Here is a 22,580-nt window from a genome sequence, read left to right as displayed (position 1 = left end):
TGACGGTTAAAGTGGCATCAAACTGCATTATATATGCAGTGCAGATTATATCTTAGTTAACCATTTAACTGGTGGCTAGTCCCTCCAACAGCTTGTCTCTCTGTCACTTCTTTTGCTTCTCTGTTTTCCTTCTTTCAGTCCATCTCCTCGCTCTCTGCTTCCTCAATGGGTAGGAGAACAGAAGAACTAGACTGTTCTCTTTCTTCCATAAAGTCCTGATGCCAGAGAGATACAACACATATTCTTCGGCTCCACTTTCTTCAGTTGTTCCTCAAAATACTATATGCCCAGTTGTGGTACTCCGGACGTTCACCAGCCCTAGCCAAAATACCCAATATTGAGGAATGATGGGAGCTGCGATCCAAAATATCTAACAAGCCATAGTTACCCACTTCTGCTGGAATCAACTACAATATGAAAAGAAAAAGGGGCAATTTGCTTACTCCTTGCCTTCCAACTGGCAAGATATTCTGCTATCCTGAAAGGAAGCCCCGTCTTCCCTGTTGTCTCAAAAATGCATTACTGTCATGGTGATCTATTCTTTTTGTATACAATCACATTTTGGATTATCTCAGACCTTTTGCTTATAAGAGAATGACAGACAAATGAAGTATGCGAAAGAATAGCACTCTGCAGATAGAACTCTCTTTTATGCAGCCCTAAATTGGAAGAAGCATGAATGCTTAGCAAAACGCAGATCAGGAAAATCATGCTTTGGTAACATGAGAGAAGGCACAAGAAAAAGCATGAAATTAAGATTTTATGGATGAAAAGTATGTGCTAAATATTATGTATGTGCCTTCCCAAAGCAGGGCAGAAACAACGTTCTCTTCCCTGTGAATTAAGACGTTAAACAGCAGCGGTGTTCTAAACTGCTAGCAAGACGAAGTCAGCTTCACATGTCAACATGCTAAGAGTATAAAATGAAGGAAAGCGGAGGGGACTCAAGTGCGAACTCCCAAGAGAAAAGAACGACTGGACTCTGAAGACTGAAGAAGGCCGATTCTGTGGCCTGAAGAATTCCTTCAGCATCTTGCAAGTCATTTTGCTAAGCAAAGCATGTGCTGCAGAGGACACAGGCTTGACAAGTTGTGAGTCAGCGCACACCAGTTCTGCGCAAGCAGTTCCCAAACAAGAAGCGGCACTCAAATCATGAAGTTGTCACACACAAGGCTGTGCCTCCCTCCATTTCCAAAAAGTCAAAAGGCAACTAGGACACCCTCAGATTCAAGTTGCCATGGCAGATCCAAAACCCCACCACTTATTTATTTATGGCAAAGAAGAGCATGAAAAAACAACTTTGTTTCCGCTGTATACTCTCCCAGCAACAGGAGAGCTTTGTCAGCAATGTTCAGCCTCTCCCACCAGCTGCACCTCTGTTCTCTCAAGGTTTTCTTTTCACACATTCAGAAATGCAACAATCAACCTGAATCACAGCAATGTCCCTATCTTTAGGAGTTTAGGGCCTCCTTAGTTGTGCTCAAAATGGAGGACATTGTGGAATTCCTCCTGGCTGAAAATCATAGCGTTGAAAGAGACCACAAAGGCCATCTAGTCTAAACCCCTGCCATGCGGGAACTCTTAATCAAAACACCCCTGACAGATATCCAGCCTCTGTTTAAAGACCTCCAAAGAAGACTCCATCACTGAGAGAATGTGTTCCTCCGTCAAACAGCCCTTTCTGTCAGGAAGTTCCTCCTAATGTTGTGCTGGAATCTCTTTTGCTGTAGTTTGCATCCATTGCTCCAGGTTCAAGTCTCTGGAGCAGCTGAAAACAAGCTTACTCCTTCAATATGACATCCCTCCAAGCATTTAAACAGGGCTCTCATATCACCTCTTAAACTTCTCTTCTCCAGGCTAAACATCCCCAGCTCCCTGAGTCTTTCCTTGTAGGGCATGGTTTCCAGACCCTTCACCATTTTAGTCGCCCTCCTTTGGACACATGGCTCCAGTTTCTCCACATCCTTTTTGAATTGTGGAACCCAGAACTGGACACAGTATTCCAGGTGGGGCCTGACCAAGGCAGAATAGAGTGGCACTATTACTTCCCTTGATTTGGACACTATACTTCTATTGATTCAGCCTAGAATCGCATTGGCCTTTTTAGCTGCTGCATCACATTGTTGGCTCAAGTTCAACTTTTGGTCTATTTAGACTCCTAGATCCCTTTCACGCAAAGGCTGTGTCCACATTAGAGGAATAACCCGGTTTGGCAGCTGCCTTGCCTCAAGGCTATGGATTCGGGCGTTGAAGTTTGTTGTGGAGGAGCCTTCCTTTCTTAAGTCCGCTCGCTCTGGGCCCACAAACTCCAACTCCCAGAATCCCATAGCCTTGAGCCAAGGCAGCTGCCAAACCGGGTGATTCTCCAGTGTCAGGAGGAAGGAAGGAAGAGTTCCCTCTCTGGGTTCTTCGAGCCCAGCCCCTGCCCCAGTTCCCTCCTTTCAGAACCAACTGGGCCCAGGTTTAGCGGAGGAATTAGAAAGTGGTTCGGGACCTACCGGACACCCGGTGTGGAACGGAAGTGCGTCGCCGGGGAGAGCGAGGTTTAAAGAGGCGGGGCCGAGCGAGGGGCCGGTTGTGATGGTCCGCTGCCGCCGCTGAGGTAAGGCTTCTGGTGCGTCGCTGAATGCCTCCTCGCGGCGGCGGGTTTGAAGGCAGGATGGCGGTGAGGGGGCGCATCTGGAGGCGGACGCCTTGGTCTGCCTGAAACGGCAGACGAGAAGGAGGAGGTCATGGGCTCTGCATCGGGGAGGTGGGAGCCCCGAACCACACTTAGAGCGCTTGCTGCCCGCCGGCTCAGTGCGGAGAATGAGCCCCTCTGTCAGAGAGAGAGAGAGAGCCCCAATGAACTACACTTCGCATCCCCTAGAATCAGCGGCAGTTAAAGCGGTTCTCAAAGGGGTTATTGCTTCAGTGTTCTGGACCTGAGTGGTGCTTAAGGTTGCGAGTTGTGTGGAGTTTGTTTTAGTTTATTAGCAGATTGTTTGGCATTTTAACGAGTTGTGAGTTCATGATATGTTTTTGATATAACTGTTATGAATTAGTAATGGGATAGGACGGAGGAGGTAATATATAGATATATATAGAATCATTTAATAATTAACAAATTGCTTAATGAGAATGCAGATTAGAAGTCATAATTTTACTTGAATGGAAGAATCTGTATGTAATATGAAATTTCTGCTTTATTTCAACGATATTTAAACAAAAAATGGAAGAATCATTTGTGTTATATTTTATGAAATATGATCAGAATATTGTGTTACATTGGATTTAAGATTATAGAATAAGATAACAGAATGTAATGTTGTTTTACACTAAACTTGAAATTTTGGATTTGTATAAAGATTAATAATAATAATAATAATAATATATTGTATGTATGTATGTACTGTATGCGTATATATATATATGTATATATGTATGTTTGATGCTCCACTCTTTGTGGAAAGGGCGTTATAAATAAACGTTATTAGCCTTATATATGGTACCTATAGCTGCATACATGTCCACCTGAAGCAGACGCCATCTTCCTGTTGCAGGGCTATTACTGCTTTTCTTTCTTTCCCCATCTTACTTAAGTTATAGAGAGTCAGCATGATATAGTGGCCTGAGAGTTGCACTAGGATTCTGGGTTCGAATCCCCATCCAGCCATGGAAATGTATTTGATGACTTTGTGCCAGTCATACTTTTTAAGTCTTAAAGGAAGGCACTGGTGAACCTCCTCTGAATAAATCTTGCAAGGAAACCCTACGAGAAGGTTGTCTTGTGGTTGCCATAATCATAATAACTTGAAGGAATCTAACAACAACAGCTGATTTAAGCCAGTCCTGATGGGGTAAATGCTGTTGTGTTCTGTGATATTTCTACTGATGGCAAGCTGCTTGGGTGCATCATCTTTAAGGGTCCCTCAGACAACAGAAAACCTCATGCCTTGAGCACAGAGGAGAAAAGTTTTGGCTTTGATTGTGGTTAAGAAGGGTCCCGCTTCCATGGCTTCTAGGTTTATGCCAGTGTGGTGACTTCACCAATCACAATGAAATGGATAAATCATTTACAGTGAGAAGTTTATTGATGACAACTGTCTTCTCAAGTGTTCAGATCCAAGGAAATACTTATAAGAGTTGCTTTGTTCTTTCTTGATTTATCTGCAGGTTGACACTAGCCGAATTGTTCATATTCATTCTGTGATCATTCTTCGCCGGTCAGATAAAAGAAAAGATCGTGTGGAGATTTCTCCTGAGCAACTTTCAGCTGCTTCGACAGAAGCAGAGATATCCTTTGATGGAGATTATAGGTTGTTTCTCTCAGGTGGTTTCAGAGGCAGGCAGTGATGCAGCGATGTGAAAAATGCACTATTAGCTTCCCTTACAGGTTTAAGGTTATTTTAGGAACTTTAAAAGTTTTGTATATAACTTGGTTTTGAATAAAATTGTGATGCTTGGTGTAAGTATAATTTACTCAGAATATAATTATAAATTGAAATTGTTTTTAAAAAATTGTTACAAATGAAGCTACAAGATCCCAAAGTGTAAAGAACACCTGTATTACATATAAGGAAGAACTTCGTTTTGCCAGTTTAAGGAGCCAACAACCTCCCCCCCCCCCCAAAAAAAAACCATTAGTAAAAATTGGGGAAATTGTTTTGTCTCCTCTAGTTCTCTTTAGTGTCAAGAAAACATAATACGCTCATTACCATAAAAAGAACTGAGAAAATGGAACTAAGACTAGAAATTGTAACTTCTAGACTTTTATACCTCAGTACAGTACAGTTGTCCCTCCCTTTTTGTAGACTTGGAGTCTGCGGTCTCGCTCTTCATGGGAAGGACAAAATGGCGTGCGCCATTATTTTCAATGGGACTCAAATATTTGTGAGTCGCTATATTTGTGAGGTGGTGGAGGAGATCCCCTGCGAATTGGGAGGGATTACTATAGTTCCCTGCTAATTTATTTTGATATTCTAAAAGAGAACTTCACAGGAATAGCACATATGCCTGTCTCAGTCCTCTAAAAGTATATTTATTGTAATCCACCTTATTGATTTGCATTTGCAACTAATGACATATTGTGAGGAGCCACTTGATTACTAGTTCAACATGGGAGCCAAGTCATAGCCTTATATAGCAAATTTCTGTCATTTCTTTACCTTCAAATGCCATGATATCCCCACTTAGCTTTGAGTGGGGCTTCTTCTGGATTTTTGACAAAACCTTAACTAGCACACAGATTGGCTGAATTAACAGGGCGGCCTATGAGAGTTGTGGGGTGGTATCATTCTCATCCACACATAACAGTCTGGCCATCGCATGTCGGTAAGAGATTTCTCCTCAGAGAGAAGTGTGATCTTGGTCCTACCTAGGATGAGATGTGCAATGTGTGATCCTCTAGATATTGGAATCTGTCATCTCCTGCATGGCCATTGTTTAGAGATGATGGGAACTGTAAAGCAAGACCCTCTGGAAGGTTACATACTCTTCTATCTCTGAGTGAGATGGCTTACAATTTCAAAAGTTAAAAATGGTGGTTCTTAAAGTAAGTGATGGCTCATCTTTATGGTAAGGGGATGAAACAACAAAAAGTAGAGAGAAGTGCAGGCAAGGAACCTTCATTGATTAGCTTTAGATTTTAAGGAATATTATATCTTGATCTGAAAGATGATGTGAAGAGAGGAGCTGGGCAAGCCAGTTTATTGCCAGCCATACACAGCTCAGGGAATGCTGTGACTGGGCTATGCGGTAGAAAGGATACAAAAGCTGAAGCTTACCTCAGACAGAAGGCAAATAGGGGAAAGATGCTATAGCAATAGGACTGGCAGCTGCGAGGAAGAACTGAATAGGGTTTTGGGAAGCCATGAATTATTAAATAGTTCAGGATTTAATGCATTATCTAAATGTGTCTTAATAAAATTCCTATATTGCAACAAGAGGTGGCTGAAAGACAATATGAATTATACTTTGCAGATACAATCGACCCTTGGTATCCACTAGGCTTTGGTTTCAGGTCAAAACCCCAGCATGAATAACAAAATCCATGGATATTCAAGTCCCATTATATACAATGGCATAGTAAAATGCTACCCCTTATGTAAAATGGCAAAATCAAGGCTTGCTTATTGAAATTTATATATTTGGGGGGAATGTTTTCAAGCTGTGGATGCTTGAATCCGTGGATAAAAAAATCTTAGATACAGATGGCCAACTGTATTTGTTTGTGACATTCTGGGATGGGGACAAGGGGGGTCCACAAGAAACAATCCACAAAGGAAATTTAGAAATCATATTGAACACTGGCTTAAGAAACATGTTGAATTCAAGTGTCACGCTTTTTATGACACCAAGAGTAGAAAAACTGGCTTTTGGGACTCTTGGGATGGATTATGGTCTGCTTTTCCCATTCCAATGTTATTTATCAGATGTTATCTATTAAGTGGCTTTTCCCAAAGCTCTTTGTCCTTTCTGCATAAAACTGACACATCCATCTAGTTTGAGCCTCCAGTGATGGTGGTCGCTTGGCTGCTGTTAGAGCAGGCACCTTGGAGGTCTTGACTTTGTGATTCATGTTTTCTGTTTTATGCCCATAGATGTTCGCACACAAGCAATGTATCAGATGATGGACCAAGGCTTTGTGGGGCTAATATTCTCCTGCTTCATTGAAGACAAAAATACAAAGGTAAACAGTATACAGTTAAATAGCAGCCTTGGGCAAGTCTTCAGCAGAAGGCAATGGCAAACCTCCTCTGCACAAATCTTGCCAAGAAATCTCCAGAATGAGTTAGTTTTAGGGACCCCATAAGTCAGAAACTACTTGAAGACACATAGCACACAACAACACACATGTGTCAAGGGCAAGGGTCTCACTTTCTGTCCTTATGAGAAAAGAGCATACTGCTTTATTTGATGCTTAGGCTAGACTGAACATAGCGTCAGAGTGGAGTTTCTGAGCCACTTAATTTTCTGGGATAGCAGTATCCTTGTCAGTTTAGCAAACACAAGAATAGCTAATATAGGTTAGCCACAAGCCTAGCAATTAGAAGAAACCTGAAATGTAACATGGACTTGCACAGAACTATAAGTGACTTTGGAAGGATATAAGAGATGATGTTTAGACCATAATAGACAGTGAAATAATTTTGATTGGTAGTCCCACCTAGAGTAGACCCCTTTGAATTAAATTCAGTGAGTTTCAGTGGAATCAACAGTATGTGATTTCACATTTAGATGTCCTTGGGTGGGGTTTTGTTTTTTGTTCTTTTATGTTAAATAGGAATCAGAGTGGAAACTAATGAGAATCTAGATGGAGAATCTGAACCCTTTCCTACCATTCCACAGTACTGACAAAAGTCCCCACGCTCTGCTGCTAGTATGTAGAGTAGGAACTGGGAATGTGTTGGCCTCCACCTGTGGTTGCACTGTGCTTTGCTTCAGCCCTGGCCAATGTAGAGCATGGAGAGGACTGCAGCAATATCTGAAGGGCCCATGTTCCTCATCTATGCATTAGAGGGATTATGATATTAGCAACAATAGCAGTTCCTCTCTTGAGGGAAATAGATTTTAAAATTATTATAAGATTTTCATTAGGACTGGCAAGTGGAGTTACCACACCATTCCTGTTTGTTGTTGTTGTTGTGTGCCTTGAAATTGTTTCTGACTTATCATACGGTTTTCTTAGCAAATTTCCTCAGTGGGGGTTTGCCATTGCCTTCCTCTGAGGCTGAGAGAGTGTGACTTGCCCAAGATCCCTTAGGGGTTTACATGGTCAAGACAGGATTTGAACCCTACTCTCCAGAGTCATAGTCCAATGCCCAAACCACTACACCACACTACAGTCCTAATTCTGCTTGGAGTGATTAGACTTTGGCTGTTTGAGCAATAGCTATAATCATTTTTCTGCAGGGGTTCCTTGAAACCTAAAAATTGTTCCAAGGATTCCTGCAGGGTAAAATGGTTGAGAAAGGCTGCCTTAGATTAGTCCTCTGAGGAACAAGCATGGCTTGTGCAAATCACCTCTTCAGCAGGGTTTGAAAGGGTCAGGCATAAGGAATTTCCTAACTTGAAAACTGGGGAAAGGAAAAGATACATTGAATGTATCATGATGTTTTTGTCCTATTTTACAAAAAACGCTCCCTGTGTACAAGCCAGTCTTAATATGCCACATTATTATTATTATTTGTCACCTAATGGAATATGAGATGTAAAGTTAAACGTAGCATTTTTATTTCTTTTCCCCATCTTCTCAAGTAGTAGATATGATTGTGATGGTATCTCTGTAAGGAATGATTGTGTTTGAAGGTTGGGTAAGTTAACATGATTTATATTGCCAACTTACTTTCATTAACATGCATATGTTGATTGCTTCAGACAGGACGGATTCTGTACACTTGTTTCCAGTCCATTCAAGCCCAAAAGAGCTCAGAGTAAGTTGAAGAGTTCAGCAAAGCCTTGCCTTTTAAGTGGAACTTGCTTTCAAGTAAGCATGAATATACTTGTTTTGTAGAGCTCTATTGTCTAAAAACAGGACAGTAACATTTACATGTTTCCGTCTTCTAGGTATGAAAGGATTGAAATTCCAATTCATGTCGTTCCCCATAACACCATTGGGAAAGTGTGTCTTGAATCAGCTGTTGAGCTGCCCAAGATCTTGTGTCAAGAAGAGCAGGATGCTTATAGGAAAATCCACAGGTAAAGTGAGAGCTCTCTTCTTTCCTAAATCACAGGAGTGGTGAACTTGCTATGGGTGACTTTTCATGATCTCACTGCTCCATCTCCTGTGCATCATGTATAGCAAAGTTGGGTACCATATTTGGCCTACTGGCTTCCCAAAGAGCATATCCCCTTTCCTGTAATGCCATCATTTGATGGCATCCTATTTTATTTATTGATATATGATTTGATTTGATTTATATCCTACTTTTCTTCAGATGGGATTCAAACTGGCTTTGAGTCCCTTTCCTAGTTTTTGAATGTTCTCCCCTCCTCCCAATTCTAAAAAGGTGAAATGTCCAGGATAGGTCTGTCAGTGCCTATTATCTGTGACAATTGAATGGAATCTGCTTTATCAGAAGCAGTATGCTATTGAATACCAGGTGCTGAGCAGCAACCATGAAAGAGAGCTTGTTGCCTTTGTTTGCACTCCCTAGAAGCATCTGGTTGACCACTGTAGTGAAATAGGATGTCAGAATGGATAGTTGCTGTGTTTGATACAGCAGTACTCTTGCTGTACATTATACCAATGGATCATTTTGAAAGTCTGTCTGAACATTGGTATGACTTTGGCTGGAAGCCAAGCAACCTATTATAAGCTGGGTGTCGTGGCATGGCATCAAATGAAGTACAGTGGTGCCTCGGGTTACGAAATTAATTCGTTCCGCCGCCGCTTTCGTAACCCGAAAAGCATTCGCAAGCCGAAATGCCATAGGCGCTAATGGGGAAAAGCCGCGATTTCGTGCGAAAAAGCCGAAAAAAGCACCAAAAATTTTTTCGTAACCCGAAAAAACATTCGTAACCCGGAACAATTATTTCCTATGGGATTTTTTCGTATCCCGGAAATTTCGTAACCTGGGTATTTCGTATCCCGGGGTACCACTGTACTGAGACGGGCAGAATCAATGTCAGATGATCTGGTGACAAGACAGAGAGGTGTAAGGTTGAATAAACAGCTTGCTGCTCAGCTGTCTCACAGTTTCCTTGGTCTCCTTTTCTTGTAACTCTTGCTGTGTGCCTCTCTCCCTGTTTTTAGCCTTACTCATCTAGACTCAATTACGAAGATACACAATGGCTCAGGTAAGTGTTTTCATATCTAGAAACATTTATTTGTACTCTTGAGACATTTGCAAAGTAATTAGGCTCTTGGGCCTTGATAATAGTAAATAGTTATTGTGCCACACCAATAGTTTGCATAGTGTAGGTGAGTTTCTTTATTCAGATGTGAACAATTTTGTGGAGAGGAGGTAGTTATCGATTTTGTGTGTATTTCAGTTTCATTAGTCCTTCCTGTGCCATTTGCCGGGTGGCCTTACAGATGAAACACATAGATTTGGAAAACATGTGCTCTGTGGTGCAGGTGTGTTGATTTGTTGATTATGGAGATTTAACAGCATCCACCCCGGTACCCAAAAGCAAACCATGGAGCATTTTCTTCCTTGACAATCTTATCACTACTCCGTGAACTGAACTTGCATGTCTTCCTGTCAGGCTCCTGTGCAGAGTTAGTTCCCATCCCCGGGTCCTTTATTTTTTGTGGACTTGGGTATTTCTAACACTGTGTAGGACATGAATAGGGAACATATGGCCCCTTAAATGTTTTATTCTACACTACCCATCAACCAAAATTAGGATCATCCAAGTCATAGTTTTTTCCATCATCATGTATAGCTGTGAGAGCTGGACAGTGAAGAAAGGAGATAAAAAGTTAATCAGCATAGTCAAGATGTGGTGCTGGAGAGGAGTTAACGTGGATTGCCAAAAAGACAAACATATGGATTCTAAAACAGATCAATTCTGAACTCTCCCTGGAAGCCAAGATGATTAAATTGGGGTTGTTATACTTCAACCACATCATGAGAAGAGATGACTCACTAGAAAAGACAATGATGCTAGGAAAGGTGGAGAGCAATAGAAAGAGAGGAAAATCACATACCAGATAGATAGACTCAATCAAGGAGGTTATGGACATGAGCCTGAAGGTCCTGAGCAGGGCAGTTAAGAGCAGAGGGGTTAGAGGTGGCTCATTCACAGGGTTGCCATGGGTCAGGACCGACTCGAGCAGTTAACAACACAAACCCATCATCCCCACCCAGCATGGTCAAAGGTAAGCTATTGGGGGAGTTGCAGTCAAGACGTGTGAAGGGCCAACGTTTCTCCACTTCTTACTATATATGATCACTCTTGAAGCTGATTGGGTGAGTACCGAGGCTCCTTTTATTGGCATGCTGACCTGCAAGACAGGAGGGTTCCCCTTCAGTAATTGTTACATCCATCCATCTTTCCTTGTCAGTGTTCACTAAGAACCTCTGCAGCCAGATGTCTGCCATCAGTGGCCCACTCCTGCAGTGGCTGGAGGACCGTTTGGAGCAGAACAAACAGAGGATGCTGGAACTGCAGCAGGAGAAAGAGGAGCTTCTCAAGGAACTGGCTGAACTGGAATGAAGGCTTCAAGGCCTGGGGAGTGCAAAACAAGAACACGTTCCTAGGCTTGGCTCTCTCCTAACTTACTGCTTCTCCTATGACTCTTTCCATCTGTCAGTAAATGCTGCTACAAAATCAGAAGGATCCCAGACCGGGGAATATCAGTGAGCAGAGCAATGGACACAGGAGAAAGATGCAAGTTATTTTTTGTAGTTGATGGACTTTCTTTTCTTAGACAAGAGTTCTTGAATATGTGTATGTTTGAGTAATACAGATTTGGCAACCTTTGTCCTGATATGTATCTGGTGGCAACTAAATAGCTCATGCTTACGTGTGGATCAGCTAAATTGGTGATGCCAGAGAGAGGTCCTATTCGTTCCCATTTTAAAAATATTATGTATAAAAGCTGTTAAAACATTCAGTTGGTGACACTTCATAGAACAAAATTTGGGTCTTTTCTCTATCTTTATAAATAAAGTCAAAATAAAGAGACTTTATAACTGTATTAGGTGCATTGCCTTCTTCATGCTCTCGTCTGCACCCACTGCCATCTTAGCAGGGTGTTCTTTGGACAACTTTGGAAGTGGTTGCATATAGGGAATATAGAGGAAAGATTCAAACCATATACATGGTTTATTGTTTCTGGCTAGCACTTTGTAGCAAAATTTTGTTCTTAACACTTAAAAAATTCCTCTGGATTAGATCATTTCCCAAGGGTTTTCCTTCTAAGGCATTCCGTAGTTGATGTCCCATGGGGTAAACTGAACTGATTTTGTTTTTTTGGGGTTTTTTTGTTTGTTTGTTTGTTTGTTTTTTCAAAAATAACCTTTTAACCTTCAGTTTGGTGGCAAGGGGAGGGTATGGGTATAAAGCAAGACGACTTAGAGCCCGAACAGACAAGCCAAAATAAAGCTGCTTCAGGTCACTTTGGAGGTATGCTGTTTAAGTGATGTACACATCTTAAGAGGCCAGAAGCTGCGCCAAAGCAGTGCTTCAGTCCTTAGGATTGGAGTGTGGCCTCTTAGGATGCATGCTTCATTTAAATAGCATACCTCCAAAGTGACCCGAAGCAGCTTTATTTTGGCCAGTCTGTTTGGGCCCTCAGTTATGCTTGTCTGTTGGTCAGAGCTATACATACGGTAGCTTCTTCCCCACCAGCCATCACTTCAGAGATCTGAATTTATCACTTTTATGGCATACATGGATGAGGTGGGTGGGTAGGGTCTCTCTGGTCAACAAGTTAAGCCATTTTCACAGTTTAGCATTTCAGGCTATACCTTGCGAAAGCTGGCACTAAAACAAATATATCCAATGTGCCTTGACTGTTGTGGTTACCCAGTACCGCATGTTGTCTGTGAACAGCTGAGGATCTCTAGCCTCTTTGAAAGGAAGGAAATGGCTGATATTCTGCATGGGGAGGTGAGGGCTAAGTTCTGACCAAGCAGAAATCCACTCTTTCCCCCCTTCCATTGGGTTCATCTGTTGCCTGTGTCTGTCCCAGCAACATTGCGATTTAGTGGCCAGCGGGAGCAGCAAAGGAGCTCCAGATATGTCCCTATAGGGGTGGGGAAAATGCATCTATTGGGGCTTGTACAGCAAAAAGGTGTCCCCCACAACCTGAATTTTGAAAGTGTTACTGTTAGGTGAGGGAGCTGGTGAATTCCTCCCTCTGCAATGACCAAAAAAGACACATGTCATTAACCAGGTACTGACTGATAACTTCATCATTGGCTGAGCACGGTCTGCTGTACATAGAAAAATTAGTCTAAGAAAACTGTATTATTGCCCATTCCCAGCACTGTTGTAAAAACACTTCTGCCTTCCCAGTGGAGCAGGAAGCTAAGTTGCTGCAGCACATGATTGTGAACATGACCTTTCTTTCCTTAGAGAGCTTACCACGTGTTTCAAGTACAGTATTTTTCCTTTATTTTGGCAATTATGAGACACTTCAACCTACTCTCTCCCCTGGTTTTCTGGCTACCGGAAGTCTTTTAAAGTTCTAGAGATTCCATCAGAAGTTGCCCACAGGTTCAAGTCTGTCTTTGCATAGACTGGAAGCTTGTTTTCTAAAATGCCTCAGACTCCAAGGATGCTCAATCTGATGACTGCCATTAAAACCTAGGTTTGCCTTATGTGTTCATGGAATCACAGCAGGACTTACACTCTTGGAGGATATAGTTTTCTCGCCCTTTAACCAGAAGATTGGAGAGGGAACATACTCCTGTGCCATCTGAGTCTTTGCTACAGCCTGCCTGTGTGCTATAAAGTGTATTCAGCATGTGCTGAAGTCACCACTTTTAACATTCCTCTGTAGCCACTTGCTTCCTAATGCTTAGTAGAAGACATCTCAGAAAAGTTAATGTGGAAAGGTTGCTTTTCTCAGCAGCATCTCTGACAAAGAAGCAAGTGCTGTTAATCCATCTTGTGATCATCTACACACTTTTGAAACACATCCAGCAACAGACCAGCATAGTGTATCCCTCTCTGTCTCCATGTAACCACATACAGCAGAACATGATGACCGCTGCCTGGTAAAGCTACTGGTTTTCTTGAAGTGTTGTGATTTGGCAACCATCCTTCATCTCCAGGTCGAGGCAGTTCTTTTTCCAATGCAGCTACCAAGAAAACCGTTTGTAGTTGAGAGGTAGGTGAAATGTTGTTTGGGCCCCACAAAAAACTCCAACTCCTGGAATCCCATAGCCTTGAGCCAAGGGAATTAAAGTTGTGCCAAACCGGGTTATTTCTCCAGTGTGGATGCAGCCTGGGTAACCTTGAGGAAGTCACACTCTCTCACCCTGATAAAGGGAATGGGAGCAGGGCATTCTCTTAAGTCTTATCCCTAACTTTGCTCTGGTGCCATCACCAGCTGCAATGTCTGGAGCCAGAGTAGCTCAAGCAGTGTCAATCCTGGTTGATTCCTGCAGTGTGAATGCAGGATCAGAGGGGGAGGGATGGCAGGGGCGGGCTCTGGGACTGTTTTCTGCAAACTTGGCAAGCTTGAGAGAGTTCCAGGGGCTTGGCTTTGGGGCAGGGAGGCTTTCCCATCCCACTTTGGAAACCTGATCTTGGCCTCTGAATCCCTTTGCTGCTTTGTCCAGGGGCTTCCTTGCCAGGGATGCCATCCCAGGGGGAAGAAGAAGATGAGGAGGAGGAAGGTTCTCTGCTGCGTCCCCTGAAGCTGATCGCCCTGCTCTGTGCTTCCTTGGCCCTTGCTTTGGATGCAGCTGCTTTAGGGAGTCCAGCCTGGGTCACTTCGCAGGAAGACTCCCTGGCCCTTTGGCAGACCTGCAGGAGGCACCAGGATGGAGGAGCCTGGCAGTGCCACTCTGCCCTACAGACCGGTAAAGGCATATGCCCTCAAAACCATATGGATACAGTATATTGTCATTACTGTGAGCCGCCTTTCTCCCAGGAGGGACCCAGGGTGGCTCACAGATAAAGGCAATTACAATGACATTGGACAATGATTGTATGTGTGTGTGTGTGTGTGTGTGTGTGTGTGTCAGGGTGTGTATATATGTGGGTGTGTGTATATATACATATATGTGTGTGGAGTGTGTGTGTGTATATATATATGTATATATAATATGTGGGTGGGTGTGTATATATGTGGGGTGTGTGTGTGTATGTATACACACACATATATGTATATATACAACCCCACATATATACACACACACATATATAATTTGTATGTCACTTTTGTCCCAGGAGGGGCCCAAGGCAGCTCACAGACAAAGACAAATTACATTGGGCAATGGTGTGTGTGTGTGTGTGTGTGTGTGTGTGTGTGTGTGATACACAGTATATGTACACACACACACACACACACATATATATATATATACAGTATATAATTTGTATGCCGCCTTTCTCCCAGGAGGGACACAAGGCAGCTCACAGATAAAAACAATCAAAGTTGCACTGGGCCAAGGTTGTTGGGTGCCTTGGCATCATTTCTGACTGGTGGCACCCCTCTTCTGGGGTTTTCTTGGCAAGGTTTCTTCAGAAGAAGTTTGCCCTGGCCTTACCCCTCAGGCTGAGAGAGTGTGACTTGCCCAAGGTCACTGTCTTTGTTGTTGGCTTGCACACCTTCAGTTGTTTCTGGGACTTTCTTGGCATGGTTTGTTCAGAGCTGGTTTGGCCTGGATTTTCTCCCTGAGGCTGAGAGAGAGTGGTTCGCCCAAGGTCATTGGTTTGTGGTGGTTGTTGGCTGCTTTCAAGTAGTTTCTGACTTAACCTCATGGGTTTTTCCTGGCAAGATTTGTTCAGAGGGGGTTTACCATTGCCATCCCCTGAGACTGAGAGAGTGTGACTTGCCATAACTTGGAAGGAACGCAACAACAACTTGGAAGGCACAGAACAACAACGGATTTCTTGCCACTTCCAGTTCCATGCCACCCTCACACACACATGCACCCACACACATTTGAGGGGACATTTTCAGCAGCGTGTGGAGAATCCTGGGAACTAAATATTGGCTGCTGGACATGATGCCACAGCTGTCCCTGCCTCCCTTGCCCTGAACTCTTCCTCTCTGAGTCTTTTGACTCTGACATGAACTGCTGATCGAGAGGAGCTGGAAATGAGGCCTTTTGTTTTCGCAAAACGGAAAAAATAGCGAAAGGGCTCGTGGTTCCAGATGCTTCACTTGGTGTATTTGTGTCCCTTGCTGGACACATTCCCAGCCCACTCTGTGCGCCTGCTTGCAACACTGTTATGTTAACTCTCCTCTCAATCTCTGTTTCCATTATCTGGATATTTATCCTGAGTATTGGGCAAGTCACACGCTCTCAGAGAGTGGCGACCGCAAACCGCCTCTGAACAAATCCTGCCAAGAAAACCCCATGATAGGTTCACTTTAGGGTTGCCCAAGTCAGAAACGACTTGAAGGCACACAACAACAATGTCAGCAACCAGTACTGTGGACAAAAGGCCTCTGTCAAGACAGAATATAGAGCAAGAGGACGGTTTCCCATTTGCAAGGGAGTAAAACCAGGCTGCATTTTATCACCCTATCCGTCTAACTTGTACGCAGAAGATTATTGTATAGACAGTAGGATTAAACCTGGAGGAAGACAGTGAGAACACTGGAGGAACCCTTAGTAATATTGTTTGTTCTAATGTTATTCATAAATAGTAATTTCCGTATATCACTGAATGTAATTTCAATAACACCAAAAACCCACCACAGTGGTACATTTACTGGGACAACCAAAATGCACAATATATCCAATGGCTTCTTCATCAGGGAAGGTGTCAAAAACCATACAAGAGAAAAAAAAAGTGAAGATGTTAGTCAGAGGCCTGTATTTTGCTGTTTTTGTCCTTCGTTCAGATCGTATGGAAAGATATTTTTTTATTCAGAGAAAGATGGAAAAGAAATCCAATAAGTACATTAGTTACAAATCCCAACTTGTTGTGAGGGGAAACAAACTGGATGGCCATCTGTCAGGGATGCTTTGACTGAGAGTTCCTGCATGGCAGAATGGGGTTGGACTGGATGGCCCTTGAGGTCTCTTCCAACTCTATGATTCTATGAAACCAGAATTCCAGGTTTGGAAAAGCAGTTTCTGTTTTCTGGTGAGTTAGCAGTCTCTGTTGTGTGCCTTCAAGTTGTTTCCAACTTATTGCAACTCTATTACAGTACAGTATAGGGTTTTCTGGTGCTGAGTGTATGGCTTGCCCAATAGACCACTCAGTGGGTTTAAAGCCCAATGAGAGCGATAGGCTATATGCATTCAGGATCATCCAGAATTTTAATCTTGCATCTCTAGAATTCTTGGTTATTGGATATGCTTCAATGTTGACCATGTCCTGTGATGCCTTCTCACAAACATTTGTTTTTCTGTTCTCATCTCTCCTCTTATCCCTATCCTCAGACTGGCAAATAGCTACTCTGGTTTTAATCCTGACTGCAGCCACCATCACTCTGCTGTCATTCTTCATGTCTCTGATTTCCTTCTGCTTGGGTACTTACAAGCGGTATTACCGGGTCATTGCTGTCCTCCTTTTTGCAGCAGGTATGTATCTCCCTTTTCTTTCTCTTTGCAACTGTAAATATCATTACATTTTTTGCTAGTTCAGGGACAAAATTATCTGATGACTACAAACAATACCAACAAAAACATATAGAGGAAATATGATCAGATGATCAGTATAATACAAACTACAAAGTGCCAAATGTTCCAGAGTACAAAGGAGAGATGGAAAACACTCCATGTGAAACTCATATCCTAAGTATTCATCTCAACTGTCCATGACAAGGGAGTTCATCACAGATCCCATGGGCAAACGGGATTTAAACACAACTCAATGCAAAGTAAACCCAGAAATGCCTGAAGTTTATCACACAACGTTGCAGTTAATGTGAAATAACGTGAAGTTAAACCGCTGTTAAAGTGGAGAAAACCAGCAGCTTTTTACTTTTGGAACATCCCGAAAGTAAAAAGCTGCTGGTTTCCTCCACTTTAACTATGGTTTAAGTGGAGGAATTTCATTTTGGAAGCAATTCGGTGTGATAAACTCCCCGAATTTGCAAGTTTTATTTAAATTCAAATTTAATTTAAATCGTGTTTAACTCCCGTTTGCCGCAGATCTCACTAGTGTGATAAAGCTCAATCTTGTGTTCAGTCATACCTCAGTTAATAAAGCCTCTGACAAAGAAGTTCCTTTTTACGAAGTCTTTTTATACCTGCCAGTACCTGCTTTCCATTTTAGCTGGAAGATGTTTTTTAAAAGCAGCATTGACACTGGGAGGTTGCAGAATAAGGGCTGGAGAAGCCCAAACCTTCAGAGTTGGTTTGCAGCAGCATTTCTGCAATAAACAATTTGGTCAAGCTTGAAATGGGAAGGAATGGGATTATTTTCTAGCTGGTATTGTATAATTTTAGCTGTGTGTGTCGGCTACAACAGGCAAGATAAACAGCCAAAGCTAACAAAATGAAATTCAACAGGGGGAAATGTAAGGTACTGCAGTTAGGGTGGAAAAATGAAATGCACAGATATAGGATGGGGGACACCTGACTGAATGAAACTACGTGTGAAAGGGATCTTGGAGTCCAAGTAGACCACAAGTTGAGCATGAGTCAACAGTGCGATGCGGCAGCTAACAAGGCTAATGTGATTTTAGGCTGCATCAATAGAAGTATAGTGTCTAGATCAAGAGAAGTAATAGTACCACTCTATTCTGCTCTGGTCAAGCCCCACATGGAATATTATGTCCACAATTCAAAAAGGACATTGAGAAACTGGAGTGTGTCCAAAGGAGAGCGACTAAAATGGTGAAGGGTGTGGAAACCATGCCCTATGAGGAAAGACTCAGGGAGCTGGGGATGTTTAGCTGGAGAAGAGAAGGTTAAGAGGCGGTATGAGAGCCCTGTTTAAATATTTGAAGGGATGTCGTATTCAGGAGGGGACAAGCTTGTTTTCTGCTGCTCCAGAGACTAGGACCTGGAGCAATGGATGCAAGCTGCAGGAAATTCCACCTCAACATTAGGAGAAACTTTCTGATTCTATTATTCTTGCTGACAGTGCTTTACCAGAGAAAAAAGGGGAGCCTGCTTTACCAGCTGCTCCCAGCATGTTAAAAATGAGATTAATAAATCTGACCACAAACATTGAAATCATAAAAAAGTGAAAGCTGGTGAAATAAAAAGTCATCTCTAGATACATTTTGGTGGCAGTTTTCAAGTGATATGTTGAAGGTTCAAACTTTTTACATCTCTGAATGATTTTATTTCACATGTCCATATTATTATCTTGCATGGTAAGAATCTTTTACCTTTCTCTTTCTCTGCTGATCTAGTGGTCCTGCAAGTCTGCGCCTTAATTCTCTACCCAATCAAATTTATTGACAGTAACCAGCTGAGGAGCTACCATGAGTTCAGCTGGGGATATGGTTTGGGTTGGGGATCTGTCATCTTCATGCTGGGTGCAGCCATCCTTTACTGCCTGCGCATAGATGTGTATGAAGAGGCCTACCACTGAGACAAGCCAAGAAAATGGGATTGGATTATCCAACTAATTGGTCCAAATTATTACACGGAGCCAGATGAAATGGTGAAGGGACCAAAGGATTCATAGAGAAGTCTTGGTCCTTCTGAATGTCCGCTTCATCTTGACAAGAAGCTAGGTCAGTCCCATGAAGAAGGAGAATGAGGCACTCAAAGAGTCAGAGGAACTGCAACTATCAATGAGCCTGTGATGTTTCTTCAATTTCCTTTTCTTATTCTTGTTTTCTTCTTGTTATGCAGGAAGTTATCTTTATTATTGTGTTCATTACTACAGTCAGCCCTCTTTATCCACAGATTTTTTTATCCATGGATTGAACATATTCCAGAAAAAAATTATAAATTCCAAATAGCAAACCTTGATTTTCCATTTTATATAAGGGACACCATGTTGCTGTGCCGTTATATTTTATGAGACTTGATTATCCATGGATTTATGAGTCTTGAGTATCCATGGATCCATGGGGTGTCCTGGAACCAAACCCCAGCAGATAACAAGGACCCACTGTATTTTTAAACAGAATAATTCCTATGGTAAAGATGTATTTATTTGCTCTTATTTTGAGGTGGTCTGATATCTACCCATTGCATAAAAGGAGGATGAGGAGGGAGGAATCCTGAGTCTTGCAAAATAGGAGAGGGGTATTTAGGATTCCCAGCCAGAGAGCTCGAGTGCCAACAACTACAAATCCCAGGATTCATTAGGATCACACCAGAGGAGTTAAAGTGTGTAGTGTGCAAGAGCCCCAGGAATGCTGTTATCCTTCAGTTCCACCAAACCATAGTCATTGTGGCCAGTAAATAAGGACAATGGCCATTGTAGTCCAAATATTTTGAAGGAGGATGTTTTCCCCATTCTTATTATACATATATACTGGTGGGAAATCCATCTGATCCAGGCAACCTACTTTCTGTGCTCAGCGAATGATAGTGATCTTGGTTGGCTTTGCTGTCTGCAGAAGGCATTGTGGGGTTGTGAGATTGCAAAGACGAATAAACCAGCATACTGAAATGAGATCGGCCACCATGCATGCTTTTGTGCGTCCCCATCTGAAAGCTTTGAATGAACAGCTCAGCAATCCTGTGGGGGATTCATGGAAGAGAATTGATAATTGAAAAGGTCAGGTTTGGAGTAAAGAGATCAACATAGGTTGGAACTAGTGCTGCAGAATGAACCGAGACCAAGGAAGACCACAGCATATTAAAACAATGAGGCCAATGTCTTAAATTCTGGAGATATTCCTCTAAAAATACATGCAATTATAAGCCTTCCACTCACAGCTTCAAAAAGCTTTAGTTCATCAGAAAATTCTTTTATATATGCCAGATAAACTTGAACTGTTGGATTAGGCTGAATTTGAGCACGGAGTGATTGTTCTCAAAGCAAAAGATGCTAAGTAACATTTGACGTCTTATGCATCTTTTCAAGGTAAGTTAACATTGCCTTAGCACTCTGTTCATGCCAGACATATTTATAAGTATTCCCAGGACTTTATCACACAGGAGGCAAGCGTTGTCCTCCCCTGAATACAGCAGCATTTAATCATGTCAATATCCCACAAGAACAGGATGATTTTCATCCCGTGAATAAAAAGCGCAGAGACATAACCAGGATTTTAGGAAGGGGGGGGGCAGACTAAGTGCCACCATTATAATGAGGCTTGTGTGCAGCGGTGCAGCAGCACGCACCATTTTTCTAATGGAAGGGGGGGTCCGGACCCCAAGACACCCCCCCCCTTGGCTACGTCCCTGAAAAGCGGCACAATTTTGCCGCTTTATTCATGAGATAATGTTCCAATAATGGTGGCCAGATCAGACCTGTCCTTACTTCACATCAAGCCCTTTTTATGTGCATTTTCCCAAGCAAGCCTTGCAAATGTTTGTGAAGTTCTTCTATACCCAATGTGATTTTGAAGATTGTCCCTTCTGTTTTTATCCTTCTAGTGTAATTGCTAAGTAAGTAAGACCCAGATAGGTCAGGAATTCTGATAAATGGGGTATTCTGTTTCTGGATTTGATGCCTTGTAAAGCCACATAATAGTTGCTACCTCTTTCACATCCAGTTGTGATGTAAATATACATACTGGAGTTTTATCTACTCTTTATCTTTCCTCCTTGACATAGGGTTATCTCTGGTATGGGTTGTTTCATTCCTTTCCTGTCATCCCCTACATGAACTCAACACCTCACCCTCTCAGTATCCCCATTCCTAGTCAGGCCTTATTATTATTATTATTATTATTATTATTATTATTATTATTATTATGCTTTATTTATATAGCCCTGTACATACAATCAATTAAAATAGATAAAATGAAGATGCCTATGGTGTACGTTCTACAAAAATAATTAAATATAATACATATCAGTACATGTTAACATTCAATAAAATAAGGCAGACAACAAATTAAAATAGCATTAGAGAACGGTCATGTAATGCCTGGGAACGCTTCTCTGAACAGGCATGCATATATATGTACACACACTTGCATATATAAATGTATGTATATTTATATATTTTTTTTATTTATTTATTTTAGGTTATTTTTTTTTACAGTGAAAAAGTGCTATATAGGTAAAGCATTATACCATTTCAGTATTTTATTTGTATAAACGTTGAAAAGGAAAAAAAACCACACCCCGCATGCAAGTGTAGCACAGAGGCAGTGTTCAACCAGCAAACCATAAATATCACGAGGGAAGGAAGCACTAGCATCCCCCAAAAGAAAATGAAATTCTGTGCCGCCTTCATTTTGGATGTTATTTGTCCAATACTGCTCCCTTTGGTTATGCTCTTTTTAGGACTTTGAAAGCTTGCATCCTTTATTTTGTGTATTTGGTTGGCCCAATAAAAGTACCACTGTTTTGTGGATTTTGAATATTATTCTATTTTCCCATACGGGCCAGGCCAGCCCACATGGCTAGCCATGAATATGTCTTTTAGGGTTTACGTTTTGTCATTATAGCAAACTCTGCAGCGGTGTTCGCAATTTGGCAAACAGATTGGACAAAATGAAAAATCAGATACCCCTTCTTCTTGTAAGTCTCCCTCTTGGGAGAAAACAATGCCTCTCCTATGTCTAAAACAGCTCAGAGAAGGCCAAAAGCATGGCAAAATTGCATCTGGATCTTCTAGGAAGTGTCGCGGGAAATATTTCAGGTCTTTCCCCAAGATGTAGTGGGTAAGTGCAGCTCTCCAAGATTCCCCATGGCATCAATGGCACCCCCTAAACATAGACAGTTGTCTACCGAGTTCCAGCTGAACACTTTCTATGCAGTCAGAACCTTGGGTACATCAGAATGGTATGCCCCACAATTCAGTCTTGAAATGCTGGGTTTGATCTTTAAAAATTTGCTCTGTGCACCTGTAGACCCATCCAGGGATAGAAGAAACAAAGACAATGGGGTCCTCTTGTGGTTAAAATAAGAGCTTGCACTGCTTCC

At 42.1% G+C, this 22,580-nt stretch overlaps 2 protein-coding genes across 2 annotated transcripts; both read left to right on the top strand.

The window, feature by feature from the left end:
- Window positions 1–762: 762 nt before the first annotated feature.
- Window positions 763–11,629, top strand: BRCC3 (BRCA1/BRCA2-containing complex subunit 3). Its single transcript, XM_042480086.1, has 9 exons — window positions 763–773; window positions 2,716–2,752; window positions 4,156–4,275; window positions 5,226–5,313; window positions 6,582–6,670; window positions 8,359–8,414; window positions 8,548–8,679; window positions 9,737–9,780; window positions 10,994–11,629. The coding sequence occupies exons 1-9, from the start codon at window positions 763–765 to the stop codon at window positions 11,143–11,145; spliced, it is 729 nt and encodes a 242-aa protein (XP_042336020.1). The 3' UTR covers window positions 11,146–11,629.
- A 2,496-nt stretch (window positions 11,630–14,125) lies between these two features.
- LOC121936725 (transmembrane protein 47-like) lies at window positions 14,126–20,151 on the top strand. Its single transcript, XM_042479240.1, has 3 exons — window positions 14,126–14,465; window positions 17,007–17,147; window positions 18,932–20,151. Exons 1-3 carry the CDS (start codon window positions 14,240–14,242, stop codon window positions 19,111–19,113), a joined length of 549 nt encoding a protein of 182 aa, XP_042335174.1. The 5' UTR covers window positions 14,126–14,239; the 3' UTR covers window positions 19,114–20,151.
- Window positions 20,152–22,580: the final 2,429 nt, after the last annotated feature.

Source organism: Sceloporus undulatus, chromosome 7 (assembly GCF_019175285.1).
Source record: "Sceloporus undulatus isolate JIND9_A2432 ecotype Alabama chromosome 7, SceUnd_v1.1, whole genome shotgun sequence".
NCBI classification, from domain to species: Eukaryota; Metazoa; Chordata; class Lepidosauria; order Squamata; family Phrynosomatidae; genus Sceloporus; species Sceloporus undulatus.
Note: the sequence above shows the minus strand (reverse complement) of the source record. Positions and strands in the feature narration are given on the sequence as shown.

Coding starts and splice junctions, on each gene's coding strand:
- LOC121936725 (XM_042479240.1), top strand. CDS start 14,240: ATGCCATCCCAGGGGGAAGAAGAAGATGAGGAGGAGGAAGGTTCTCTG. Junction 14,466..17,006: donor CCACTCTGCCCTACAGACCG/GTAAAGGCATAT, acceptor CCCTATCCTCAG/ACTGGCAAATAGCTACTCTG. Junction 17,148..18,931: donor TGTCCTCCTTTTTGCAGCAG/GTATGTATCTCC, acceptor CTGCTGATCTAG/TGGTCCTGCAAGTCTGCGCC.
- BRCC3 (XM_042480086.1), top strand. Junction 5,314..6,581: donor AGTCTGGCCATCGCATGTCG/GTAAGAGATTTC, acceptor TTATGCCCATAG/ATGTTCGCACACAAGCAATG. Junction 8,415..8,547: donor CAAGCCCAAAAGAGCTCAGA/GTAAGTTGAAGA, acceptor TCCGTCTTCTAG/GTATGAAAGGATTGAAATTC.